This window comes from Trachymyrmex septentrionalis, unplaced genomic scaffold (genome assembly GCF_001594115.1).
Source record: "Trachymyrmex septentrionalis isolate Tsep2-gDNA-1 unplaced genomic scaffold, Tsep1.0 scaffold202, whole genome shotgun sequence".
In the NCBI taxonomy this organism is placed as follows: domain Eukaryota; kingdom Metazoa; phylum Arthropoda; class Insecta; order Hymenoptera; family Formicidae; genus Trachymyrmex; species Trachymyrmex septentrionalis.
Genome location: NW_017305203.1, coordinates 368,667 through 381,747, shown reverse-complemented (window position 1 = coordinate 381,747; position 13,081 = coordinate 368,667). Strand labels below are relative to the sequence as shown.

General features: G+C 31.8%; 2 protein-coding genes across 9 annotated transcripts; both read right to left on the bottom strand.

Annotated features, from left to right (window-relative positions):
* Nucleotides 1-226: 226 nt before the first annotated feature.
* Nucleotides 227-5,449, bottom strand: LOC108747890. The gene is made up of 6 exons (XM_018485778.1): nt 5,436-5,449; nt 5,171-5,305; nt 1,780-1,946; nt 1,520-1,687; nt 1,273-1,421; nt 227-571 (listed from the first exon to the last, which is right to left on the bottom strand). Exons 1-6 carry the CDS (start codon nt 5,447-5,449, stop codon nt 227-229), a joined length of 978 nt encoding a protein of 325 aa, XP_018341280.1.
* A 526-nt stretch (nt 5,450-5,975) lies between these two features.
* LOC108747908 (microtubule-associated protein RP/EB family member 1) lies at nt 5,976-12,836 on the bottom strand. 8 transcript variants are annotated; one of them, XM_018485809.1, is made up of 8 exons: nt 12,693-12,836; nt 11,783-12,068; nt 11,142-11,390; nt 9,861-10,101; nt 9,394-9,441; nt 8,568-8,659; nt 7,889-8,047; nt 5,976-7,806 (listed from the first exon to the last, which is right to left on the bottom strand). In XM_018485809.1, the coding sequence occupies exons 2-8, from the start codon at nt 12,047-12,049 to the stop codon at nt 7,738-7,740; spliced, it is 1,125 nt and encodes a 374-aa protein (XP_018341311.1). In that variant the 5' UTR covers nt 12,050-12,068; nt 12,693-12,836; the 3' UTR covers nt 5,976-7,737. The 8 variants fall into 8 exon arrangements, with proteins under 8 accessions (XP_018341311.1, XP_018341304.1, XP_018341307.1 ...); XM_018485802.1 differs by lacking the exon at nt 11,142-11,390 and having other exon boundaries at nt 11,783-12,069; nt 12,692-12,836; XM_018485805.1 differs by lacking the exons at nt 11,142-11,390; nt 12,693-12,836 and adding an exon at nt 12,650-12,667.
* Between the last annotated feature and the right edge of the window lie 245 nt (nt 12,837-13,081).

Here is a 13,081-nt window from a genome sequence, read left to right as displayed (position 1 = left end):
AAAAAAAAAAAGAGTGAAAATTTGCCATTCTTATTCAAGAAAGCAATGTTTTCATTCTTTTTTAATAGTGGCACAGTATTTTAACTCTTTTGGAGTGAGATAATTTCACTCCAAGAAATTCAGAGAAATTTATAAAAAATATGTCAGTAAAAAAACACTTGAATGAAATACTCGAATGGATGGATCATAACATCTTCAAGTAATTGTACAATTGGATACATGTGATTTACGTTTGCACAGGATAAGATACCATTTTATTTATTGGATCGAAATCGAGGTTGCTATTAATATAAATTTTAGGCGGTAGTGACGGAGGTTTGGATATATTTAGGCAGGATAAGCTCGACAAAGTCAGACAAATAGACCTGATCAGGGCCTTCTTCATTGAACCTCGTTCATTGACGATCTTTTGTCCTATACCCATCATCAAAACTATTATCGTGTTAATTTTATTATCTTTATTGTTGCATTCGCTACTGGCAAAAAATGCACATCTTACCTTATACCTTTCTTTCTTGTCATTTTTCATTGCATCATGCAGATACCTACGACGTTTTTGCACGAATTTTATCTGAAAAAGTGTTTAATAAATAATAATAAATTGAATAATAAAGAAAAAATAATTGACCGCGAATGAAATAAAACAAAAAATAAAATAACTTTTTATGAAAATATTTATTTTATAACGGAAAAATCAATGTGTTGTAAAATTTGGACTTATAAGTGTTTAATTTTAGTATTAAAATGTTTTACTCTTATCTTAATTTTTTTAACACTTAAAAGATGTTTGAGTTATTAAACTTTTTTAATAAATAAAACACTATGTGTTTGGATTTAAAACATTTTAAACGTTTAAAATTGAAATATTTTATTATTAAAATTTGTTTTGCAAAGATGTTTTAAACCATAAACATTTTAAATACTTTTAGTGTTTTTGTTGATTACTTTCTTTCGAAATTAACAGTTTTTATTAACCCTTACCAAACAAGGTCGGGTCACTAATGATCAAGTGATTCTTGTTCCTACAAGTTTCTTTGAATCTTTCAATAAATTATACTACATTTTATTTTTCAAAATAAAGTTTTAATATTTATTTTAGGAAGTTAAATTATTTATTTTGAAAGTATGTTGGTGAATTTTAGAAATTTTTTGAACTATTTTGAAACAGACGGATTCTAGTGATCCATATGTTTGGATGGATAAAGCATCAAATTTTACTTTGTATTGTAAAGATTAAGCAATATGAATATTAAAACTGTGAAGATAGCATACCATTTCACTTGATGTGATTTTAGGATAATTGAACAAGAAAGCACCTATATTAACTATCACTCTGATTAAACGTAATATCATTAAGCACGGCAAGAATAAGAGCCATGGCAATGGTCTCACGAGTTCCGTTGTTCCCGATTCTTTCTCATCTGAAATATAGATCCAATTCAGTCGTTGAGAAAAGTACATATTTTTCATCATTTATCGTTAAAATGACGAAAAAATATAATTGATTCGTAAATCGCACCTTCGCTATTCTGTTCGGGCAGACTCCATTCTATACACTTCTCCACGAGTGACAGAAAATAATCCGTATGTTTTAGTATTGTCTGACTTATTAATTTGCTTTGTAACATGATTGCAACAATCTCAATTCTATCGAAAAACAATCCTCTTGTGGCGTCTCGTCGACTGTCTATAAACGATACGAGTGAACAATAATTTACTCGATCAATCGGACGTTTATCCGGATATATTTCTTAACAAATATAATTTTAATATGCTTACTTTGATGAACTTGCCGTATCGGAAGTAAATCAATGTCTAGAAAGACTTCTTCCTTTCTTCTTATTACTGGTTCTGTAACCTGACTGGTTGGTACTGGATCGCTGGATAATCTTCGAAATCGAATAAATCGTAAAATCTTGGAATGCAATGCATTGGCCACCTCGAACCTCGAAGATGTAACAAAAGAATGATCAGGACAATGCACTCAAAATAGAAATGGGGATTTGACGAAGCGCCTCTACAGATACTGAGTCAACTTCGACCCTTCCACGTCGCACAGATGAACGAAGGGACTGTAGGTGCGAGAAGATGCTATTTGTATCATTCTATCTTTGTTTTACATTGTTACTAATAAACAGTGATGATAGAATGACAGAAGCTAATAGCTTCTTCCCGAATGCACCATATAAGTGTGTAATACAATTGCACAGTCGAAGCCGGCAATGCTTAGAAAGACATTTAAAATCGCATAAACGGTTTGTTCACTTTAGGATTGTTATAGACAAGCGACTTTGTAGTTTGTTTTGAAATTCACGACACTTTTCTCCTTAACTCTGTATGAACGGGTCGATGCTTTCCGATTATGGGGCTACAAAGTCGCACGTCTGTAGGAACCCTTAATTATTAATTTGATTCCAAGGCGAAAGTAAGATTACGACAACGTCGGATTTCTTTAAAAAAGAAATATCAGAAATTACAATTGTTGGAGCATATAACAAAAAATAGGATAATATGCGAAAATAAGTCGATCATTATTCAAGAAAAGGTTTTTTTTCTATTATAAATAAATTTTTCTTTTATGAGGCGGAAAACATAAAAGTATATTTATTCAGAGATTGTCGATAACAGATTGATGTAACTTTTAATATTATAGATCGTTTATTTTTATCATCTAAGCAAATATTGAATAAAGATATATATACAAAATGTAAATGCTTACTCGAATAATGCTTATGTATATACGGAGATCAATCTGTTGACGATAGTTCGCGATCAGAAATGCATGAATAAAAATTTCTTCCGTTAAATCTTAATAATTTAAGTTAAGCCCTAATGACTCAGAAATGCAAAATAGACAATGAAGAAAGCGATAATAATAAATTATAATATATATAATAAATTATAATATTATCGGGAAGGCATAATCTTAGTTTATCAGAGTGGAACGCCGAAAGAAATAACGACTTATTTTCATGGCAAAACACAATATATGTATATAATCACAAACGATTTTAGTGTCTCACTGAAATATATCTAAAAGTTTTACGGATTTTATTACACGGCATTAATCTACGCGTGCAATTTCTGTTGAAGCAGTTACATTCGCTTAAACATATATTTTGTATACAATTTGTATAAGATATCCAGAAATTCTTGTAATCTCCAAGAAATTATAAAATATAGTTATAAGATTATGTTACAAGATTATAACAAAATCAATTTTTTATTTTCAAATATATTGAAAAGAAAATAAACTTAAAAATAATTAAGTTGAAATTTAAATTACTTTATATAATGTTTCCAACTTTAAGATATAGCTTAATAATATAGACGCAGATAGATATTTTTATTTATCTGCATCGATTTATTTACAGAAATGCGATAAAATTTTTTGCAAACTTATAGACGAAGATAATCTTTGCTAAGTATTCATGATAGAATTTAATTTAATTCAATTTTTACTGAGATTGAGCACATCTACAATTTTAAAAATCCCATCAGAAAAGTGCTGCACGACACATGATATATAAATAAATTACTAAGTTTTATCAAAGAAAATGTTCCCGCATACAAAATTTTGTGATTTATCAGATAATGACAATTTAATGTTTTCCTCTCGCATGTCAAATCAATGTTAAATGGACTGATCGCGATATATTAATAGATTATTATATAATAATTTGTCACGAAAAATGGTAAAAGCATTTAGGAAATTATGTGTGCGTTAAAACAAGCACGTTGATGTATTTAATTACGTAATTTCAATTTGTTCTGAATTCTGGTATTGAATCTTCATAATATAAAATTTATTGTGTGGATTGACTAATGGATATAAAATAATTAAATGGATTTATTAATGAATATATAATAATTTGATTGACCGATAATTAAATTTTTAAATCAATTAATGTGATGTAACATAACTTCAACTTTAGAATACTTTAGATTAGCGAAGTGTCAATATTATTAATAGGCGCAATTAAAGTTTTTCGGAGCTATTCGCTCTAGTTTTTAATGTTGAGAGATTAGAGGGCAAAATTTAAAAATTAGAAACATATCATTAGTAATGTAACATTTTGTACAGTGTTCATAAAATTTTCTTTGGTTGTACTCTCCTTAATTTAAAGTTTCAACAGAAGAAGAGTATGATCGAATAATATCTTAAGCAACAGTAAGTTTACATTACCGAGAGATAACCAAGAATTGTCTGTGTGCTGTCTAATAAAAATCTAATTCTATCGCTACTTTTACTAACTCGTACAAGTCATTTCGTTATCTTAATGTTTGTCTCTTTCGGCATTTATTGTGTGTTTTCGTTTGATTTGTGTAGCAGTCTTCTTGACCGTCAAACTTTGTGTTGCTTATATCGACAACATAACAGAGAAACATGTAACAGAAAAAGGTGATTTTTTGCCAATATATAAGTGAGCGTGTCTGCATATACGTGTGAGTAATTGGAAAGAATGTGAAGCCATGCTATTTCAACAGATCTTTGGACGGAGCTATTCCGATTGCTACAAATTATGTATAACAGTATAAAATCGGTTATTATTCTTCGAAGTGTATCTTATAAATAGCGTATTTTTAAAAGAAAAAATTATGCAAAAATTATTTATAAGCATCTTCTAAGGCATTCTCTTATTGCATTAAATATTATAATATTTGATCATTAATTGATAACAGTGACGAATTTTTGTGCAAACGCAACAATTAAGAGAGAAACAAATAATAAAAATTAAAATTAATCGTATAGGTGCAAACCATTTATTTCTTCTCCGTTGATAAATTACTGATTCGATGGAATTCGTTTTAAATTATTTGTTAAAACATACCGTTGAATTTACCAGATAATTTACAGATAATTCGATCGAATGTTTATGTTTGGGTCAGAAAGGGCAGATTTTGAAATAGCATCATACACTGGTCAATATATAAATCTCCAGTTGATTTCAATGCTATTTATCAAATCACGGAAAATCTTAATTAAATAATCGATTTTTTCAGTTATATAAAAATTGATACATATAATCTTTCTTAATACATTGCATAACAATCTGTTTGAAGCACAGAATAATAGAGAATTTTTCCACCAGTTATTGATAAGTTTCTTCAGAGGATACAAAGCATGATTTTTGCAATCTGTCTGTCTATAACCTTTAACTTTAATTACCTCTCGTTGCAAATACAAAGACTGGATAGAGAACTATTGTTGCTACCACTGCTAATTGTGATCTTTGTCGCAATCACGTGCTGCAATATCTTAGAAACGATGTTCTGTGAGATTGTCGTGGAAGCTGTACTTCTGCTGTATACTCAAACACGCGCGAACAAGCCGACACTTTCGTGACTGCGAGATGTTGAGCACGAATTGGGAAAGCAGAAGTTTCACGGACAGTAACGTAACAACAATTAAGAGCATGTAAGTGGCGCCTTACATATAAGGGCCCATAGTGATTTTTGGAACTTAAATTTCAGAGAAGAAAATCAAGCCTGCAACATGATGCATCTCCTCGCCAAATTACACGCGAACTAATTAGAAAAATGCACCACAAAATATATTTCTATCAAAACAGTACGAAGAAATGCATCTGCCGTAGCTAAAAAAAGAAAATGAGATTTCATCTTAAATCTACTGACAGAAGAGTATCATAAATTTTTCATATGATCAATGCGGAAAAATTATTAAGTTAAAATATATTCATACTTATTATTAGCAATATTTAAATATAAAAATTTTTCAAGTACTGTTCGTGAATCTTTGAAGCACATCTTCATGAATTTTTTTCCCTTGGCTAATTACGAGATTTACAATCACATTGTTTATCGCTATTAACATATATACTTTATACCTCTAATATACATCTTGCAATAATACATGAAAAAAAATTATGCCCCATTTATTACATCAAAATTAATTTTTTACAACGGATAATTTGTAATATCTGATAGACAGTTTTGTTTCTTATAAGGTTCTAATTCTACTAGATAATTACACGATCGCAATTTAGCATTCAAGGCTTTTCTCTCTTTCTTTCTCGTATGACCTTCTCTCGCGAATTTCAATTAAAAAATTATAATTACATAGGTTATTTTCACTGCGTATCAAATATATCGAAATATTCGAATACATTCGAGGATTCGAAAACAATCGAGTCGATTTTATTAAACGTTTATTATATCGGCATTAAAATTTTAAATTTTGAAGCACATATGCGCGCATACAGAGCGAATGAACAGCTAGAGCGCAAGCTAAACTGTATTCTTTTTTGCTAGAACTTAGTAAAGACGTAGCACGTAATGCAAATTACATTCTAGATAATTATGTCACGACGCTTCTCGCTTAAATTAATTCGATTATGACGCATCTACAATCAATGTTGATCTCGACTGTCGAAACCAATATAATATTGAAAGCACACACACATGTCAAAAACACGTAAGCGTTTGCAAAACGTCTACATGCCGTAACTCTTTTGCTCGTTGTCCCTCTCATTCCTCTGCTCTCGGAACGTATGAATTTTACTCTTTTTTTTTTTTAACGAAAATGAGATATAGCAGCATCATAATTCACGGTGCCTGTACGATATAATTGTAAAAAAAAACATTTCGCGTTTATTCGTGCGATTCTGAGTATTATACCGGAATCTCAAATTCACCGCGTTTTAAGGCCATTCTTATATCCCGAGAGACTGTCATGGAGATGCAAACATGATCGGTTCTTTTCTAAAATCGATTTGTACGGGATAAACATTAATAGATGAATCTTTCAATATCAGCTCTAACTTCAAGTTTTTCATATCTTTGTAAGTCAGTAATCGCATAAGCGTACCATTTTGTCTCGCAATCTGCCTTCACGAAGCGCACACATTTAATTTATTGAAATCAAAATATCTGGACTATATGCGCGTGGTGTTTATGTTCTTACAAATATGTTATGCAGTAGTTTCTATGTTGGTAAGACGCAGATAGAATATCAAAGCGGAATTGAATTTTTAATATTATTAATATTATGTATATCCAAATTATTTTGCTGACGATGAAAATCTAGTATTTCACATGAAACTATTGAATGCATCGGTCATATTGCACATAGAAAACGAGTGGAACAAATTGAGCAGTTTTTGTTTGAACTTCTCAATAGATCTAATGTTTTAGATGACTATAGATTTCAAAAGGCAAAATTATTGATGGGGGCTTCGTGATTCATTATCAATCAAACTTAATACAATTACAAACAAAACACTCACGCATTAAAAAAATGTGTAGTTAACGTAAGTCGCTACGTAACAGTACGGATGCAGATAACATTAATAGGCATCGGTATCCACATAAATTTTTGAGGCAATTCGAGAGCCATTGATCTTCGGAACTCTATCATTTTAACGCTATAAGGAATTGCAATAATTTGTGATAGATTACTAGTTGATTTTTTTCCTCTAATTTTCTCCATTTCTTTCCCTCGTTTAGCAACGGCCAATAAAGAACAAGTTATTCAAGTGCACTACTCAACTTAAATCTATTCTAATGTTGTGCGAATCTTAATGATTTCAGTGAACTTTATTAACAAAATGTATGCACAATCCGCGCAAAAACGGGAATATTGAATTTGCTCATGTAAAATAGCTTATGTAATAATTATGCAAGGGGTAATGATACTGGCTCACAGGCATGATAAACTGAAACGCACTTGGATAATTTGCTGTTGTTCATTTCGATTACATCCGTAAATAAAAAAGGTTAATATTCTTCCTCGTCGTCAGGCGCAAGTCCATCACCTTCCAATTCCTCAGGTGGTGCAAAACCATCCTGAAAAAAGACGAATAGAAATTAAAGCATTTATTCAAGGGAATTCTTAGAATTGCAGAATTATTATATCAATCTAAATTACCTCTGTTGCATAAAGAACTTCTAAAATTTTCTGTACAATAGGTGGAGGATCGCCGCCGTTGTCACAGTCTTGGCACATGACTTCTATGTCACGTAATTTTCCAAAATAGAAATCTCTCTCCTTTTCCAGACCTTCGACTGACATTTTCAGTTCAACCAACTAAAATATTTCAATATTAAGAATCTTTAGTTTAGACCGCATATGTAAGAATACAATCAATACTAGAAATCAAATGTTTATAACGGTCGAAGCTGGATCTTTAATGCTTAAATAATTCATGTAAATTATATATATACATACATGCATATATATTATATTTATAATCATTTGACATAATTTATAATCATTTACAGTTTTTTAGCACATTAATATCTTTCTAATATAATGCCTGATTGAGCATCAAATTATTATTACAATAGTTTAATTGCGTTTATAAGTCCGAAAAACCAATTCGGCGCGCAATTCGAATGACTACAAATATGGTACATGTATATATATATATATATATGCATGTACATATGTAGTAAATATATATTTACATTAAATTATTTAAGTATTAAAGATTCAACTTCAATCGTTATAAGCATTTAATTTCTAATAAGATATTTCATTAATTTTTGTTAAAAGATACATAAAAAATATTTAAGTCTATTGAAAAAAATATGATGTTATACAATACCTGTGCACTAAGTTCCTCAACTTTTCCGTTATCGCCACGATTGCCAACTGTGTTTTTGGGAGGCGCACGATACGGCTGCTGAACTTTATTTACTAGATAAAGAATAAAAATACATTACTTTAAAATAGTATCTTAAAATAATAAGTAAGTATTTATACTTCTGTAACATAAATTAGAATATTTTTTTTATGATTTATTCAAAAATTAAGAAAGCTATTTAAATATATAAAAATATACATGCTTTTTGTGCAAGCAAAACAAGGCATGCAGAAATACAGTTCAAAATCATGCACGATGTGTATTTTACAATCGTAATAAATAAATTTTACAGAAATATATATATACGTATATAGAAATAAATTCTTTATATCTTATTTATAATAAAAGAAAATTGCAAGGCAAGTGCTAAGAAATGTGATCCACTCTTATTAATTTGTATAATAATATAGTGTAAATTTTGATAGTGACAATCATTATAGAGTAGTAGTGACATAGACGATTATCATAAGTTAGTGGAAATTATAGTACTTGTATTAAAGTGAGGGAACAATATATTGTGTTACACATCTCATTCTTAATTATGTGTCACTTTTCAAATTTTCTTGTATCTTAATAACTTAATAAAAAGAATAAATTTTTTTCATAAATTGTGATAATCAGTATTAATAAAACTCATTCAAATATTTTAATCAATGAATACAAAAACTACACACACATAATTTACTCTATACTTTCCTCATATACCTCAGTATTAAAACATGTACGGAGCTAGAGAAGCAAAATACAAGTAACGAGAGTAAAAACAAAAAGAGATATTAAATTTCACCTAAAGAGTTTGTACTATCTGCACGCATGGTAGATGGATGTCCCTCACCTAAAGGCAAATTTTATTTCAAGTTATTGAGGGATATTATATATAATCCATAATTGAAACTCCTGTTGAAATATTTATACAAGGAAAAGTACGTCAATTGATATCACGGATCTCTTATTATAAAATTACAAGATGGATTTGTCAGATCATTTAATCCCCCTACAGACTTTGTATTTATTCTGTAATATTTACCTTGCCTGCTATATAAGGTCAATCAGATTTTCATGTATCAAAGGATAATCAAGCAATCAAGTCAATATCAATTATTGATTAGTATAAAATCTGTGTTAACGTACAAGTTTCAAATTGTATTTATAAAAAAACCTATTCTCTCTTCATATTATGAGATTCCATTCTTTTTAATGATGTTAAAATTCAAAATTTTTTGCATCAAAGAGTAAAGTTATTAAATGATGTACCAGTAGTACGAGGAGCCGGTTTAGTCGAACTTATTGTGTCACGTGGAGAAGTACGTTTCGCGTTAGAACCACCACGAGGTGCATTATTTCCGCCACTACCCATAGGCTCTCCTCCTCGCATAGCAAGCGCATCATACGGCTCTGCTCCCGAGTAGTTTGCATCAAAGAATTTCTTGAACCATTGCAAAAATTCAAAGTTGTCTTGGAACCTGCCTTTCACCAGCCTATCAATTGGCACAATCTGCAAAGGAGGAGTGGAAGACGTGTGCAACAAAAGAAAATAAAACAAAATTAAATATACACGAATCTCTAATAAACACGGTTCTATATTAAAATCAATCGATTTTAATATTAGAAAATAATTTCCTTTACGACATTATTTAAAATAAACACTCCTGGAACTCTTCCTATCGCTCTGTACAAAATCAGGATAAAATGTGAAACAACCTGATCTATGCATACTTCTATGTATCTATATATTATACATAAGCTAGTACTTATAATCGATTCTTATATTAAAGACTGTTTTAAGTACAGTCTCCAGATATCATGAATCAATCAGAATCGTATTAGCGTCTTAATATATTACTTAAGACGATCTTGTGATAAATGGAGAATGAATACCAGCCATAATAATACATGGTGAATCATAATAACTATACCAACAACTTTTTTACTATGGGAGATGAATTACCGACTGCAATTGAAAAGAGAAAGTAAAATATTCATCTCCCATGATAAAACGGTTGGTATAACGATTAAGATTCACCTTGTATGTATGTATTTATGTATGTATGTATTTATGTATGTATGTATTTATGTATGTATGTATGTATGTATATACATACATATATATATATATATATATATAGAGAGAGAGAGAGAGAGGAAAAAAAATTATTTCAACGCTATGTATCAATAATTTACATTTAAATTAAAATATATGCAACATATTTCTGTACATCTTCTATAGATTATATTTTTGCATTATATTTTCAAATCTGAATGACATGTAAAACTAAAGAGTGCATGTAACATGAAGTGTGCGTGTTTGCATGTAACATTGTAAAAACAGCTTGTAACATGTTTATGCACACAGGTTTAAAATAACGTGGCTTAAATAAATTGAGATATAATATTGCACTATAAATTGCATGTGCATGTGCCTATACACGTGTAGTATCGCTCTTGCAAAAATATCATTATCTAAACATACAACACATGCAAGAAGCGGCCATGTAAAATCGAGACTGCAACAATACCCTGTTGCTGCCGCGGGACGATGTTACGTTGCTGTATATGTCTTTGTTGCATTTGCGGCTGTTTCGATTGTGGTGGCAAAGGTACCAACTGAGGATTCGATAAAGTGTGCGTTCCATCCACGCCAGAACCTAGCGGTATGCAACCGCGCGCGTCGTAAGCGTCATATTCACGTCCGTCGTAATTTGCGTCAAAAAACTTTTTGAACCACTGTAGAAACTCAAAGTTATCTTGAAAGCGCCCTTTTATCAGCTTGTCCACTGGTATTACCTGAACCATTTCCATGGTCGTATCATTATGATTTCATCCAGAGCCTTGCACAAAGTTATTCTATTACATGCGGGGCAATGCGATCTTGAAGTAACATCGCAGTTTATATCGCGCGTATCACAACAGCTTACCTTTTATATATTTGTCTAAAATCATCTTTATGGATTTTAATCATTTTATGGATAAGTCTCTTGTCACATATTAGGTCTGTTTGCGTTGCTTAAAATCTTCCAAAAATTTTTGTATTCAAAATAAAATAAATATATGTTAAAAGGTATTGAAGAGAGAAAAAGCAAAGATGCTAAGTACCTAAAGATCAAGCAACGCAAATAGACCTATTTTTAAAGCAATTTTGTTAGAGCTAGTGAAAGGAGAAAGCAGAAGTTTCTTACCTTATCCACATTCATCTTTTTGAAGCCGCCTTGGAGAATTTTAAAATTCTGTATATACTCATGCTCCAGATTGGTCTTGAACTTGACCCTTTTCAAAGGTACACTGCCTGGGAAGAGCATGTCCATAAACTGACAATAGACAGCTCCAGTGCAGAGCTCTTCGATCTTGGTAAACGAAGATTGTAGACAGTCGTTCACCCACGCCAGCATGTCGTGGCGACTGAGATTGTCCGATGTCATGTTTGTAGCGTACACATTAACAGCCATGTTGCTCAGTTTGCTTTAACTGGAAGGCATAGAACAATAGATTAGGTGTTGAAGTATTATCATATTTTAGCAATATCAAATGATGCAATAACAAGACGCTAGCATAGCAACGAGCCGTAATCAGCCTTAATTCTGGACTGATGTCCATTTTTACCGATGTAGATTAATTCTAATCTCGGTTTCACTTATTTTTTTTTTATCTTTTCCTGTTTCTTAAGACAAAAAGAAGATAAAAAGTAAGTTAAACCGAGATTAAAGTTAATCTATACTGGCGTAGAAATTAACATAGGAGCAGGTTATCACAATTATTATCGGTCCCTAGCGAATAGAGGAATGTTAAAATCGCGATTGCATTGCAATTCGGCGCGTTGTTCGATATAAAGGTCAACGGGCGGGATCTCGAATAATACGACCGACGACCGAACTCTAGGAGACGGACGGCATTCCATTCGCTTTTTTTGCTACGAAATTGTCGCGGTCGACATATTCGGCATTCTTTATTCTCGCGATTTCGATGCACGCGACCGCCGCTTGGGTGACCTCGTGTGACCTGCCATCGTCGTCACCTGCTCGTCTAATCCGTCTCCTTCGGTCGCGTACCTCGCAAAGGCGCAGTCCGCCCTGAGTTCCGTGCACAACTTACCGAGGATCGCGAAAACACGGGTAACACCGCACACGGGAGTGGTTCACGGCACGCAGATGACAAATGTGCACTAGATCGTTCAAACACGCATACACAACGGAAACTCGTAACGGTTTCTTCGAGCGCGATTGGCTGGCGTGGCGGCACGGATCACCTGAGAAAATAGATAGCCAACTCCCGGAGCCTGCCGTAGCTCGGGGCAGAGAGAAAGTTAGGAAAGCAACTGGGAAAAACAGCGATATCACCAGAAAGCCCTGTTTCTTCTAGTGACTTATCAATACCCTTTCCAATATTTTTCCCTATGGCTTAGTAGGTTCCCCACCCACGCATAAGAATAACCTCTAACCTTTGTTGACTTCTGTCAAATTTATTCTGGCTCTGTTTACTTG

Excerpts from the sequence above, each read along its gene's own strand:
- LOC108747890 (XM_018485778.1), bottom strand. Across the intron at positions 1,947-5,170 it reads CTTTGTATTTGCAACGAGAG|GTTCGAGGTGGCCAATGCAT; the intron begins GTAATTAAAGTT and ends TACATCTTCGAG. Across the intron at positions 1,422-1,519 it reads GCCCGAACAGAATAGCGAAG|ATGAGAAAGAATCGGGAACA; the intron begins GTGCGATTTACG and ends TCTATATTTCAG.
- LOC108747908 (XM_018485809.1), bottom strand. The coding sequence starts at position 12,049 with ATGGCTGTTAATGTGTACGCTACAAACATGACATCGGACAATCTCAGT. Across the intron at positions 10,102-11,141 it reads ATATACAGCAACGTAACATC|ATTGTGCCAATTGATAGGCT; the intron begins GTCCCGCGGCAG and ends CCTCCTTTGCAG. Across the intron at positions 7,807-7,888 it reads AAGTTCTTTATGCAACAGAG|GATGGTTTTGCACCACCTGA; the intron begins GTAATTTAGATT and ends GTCTTTTTTCAG.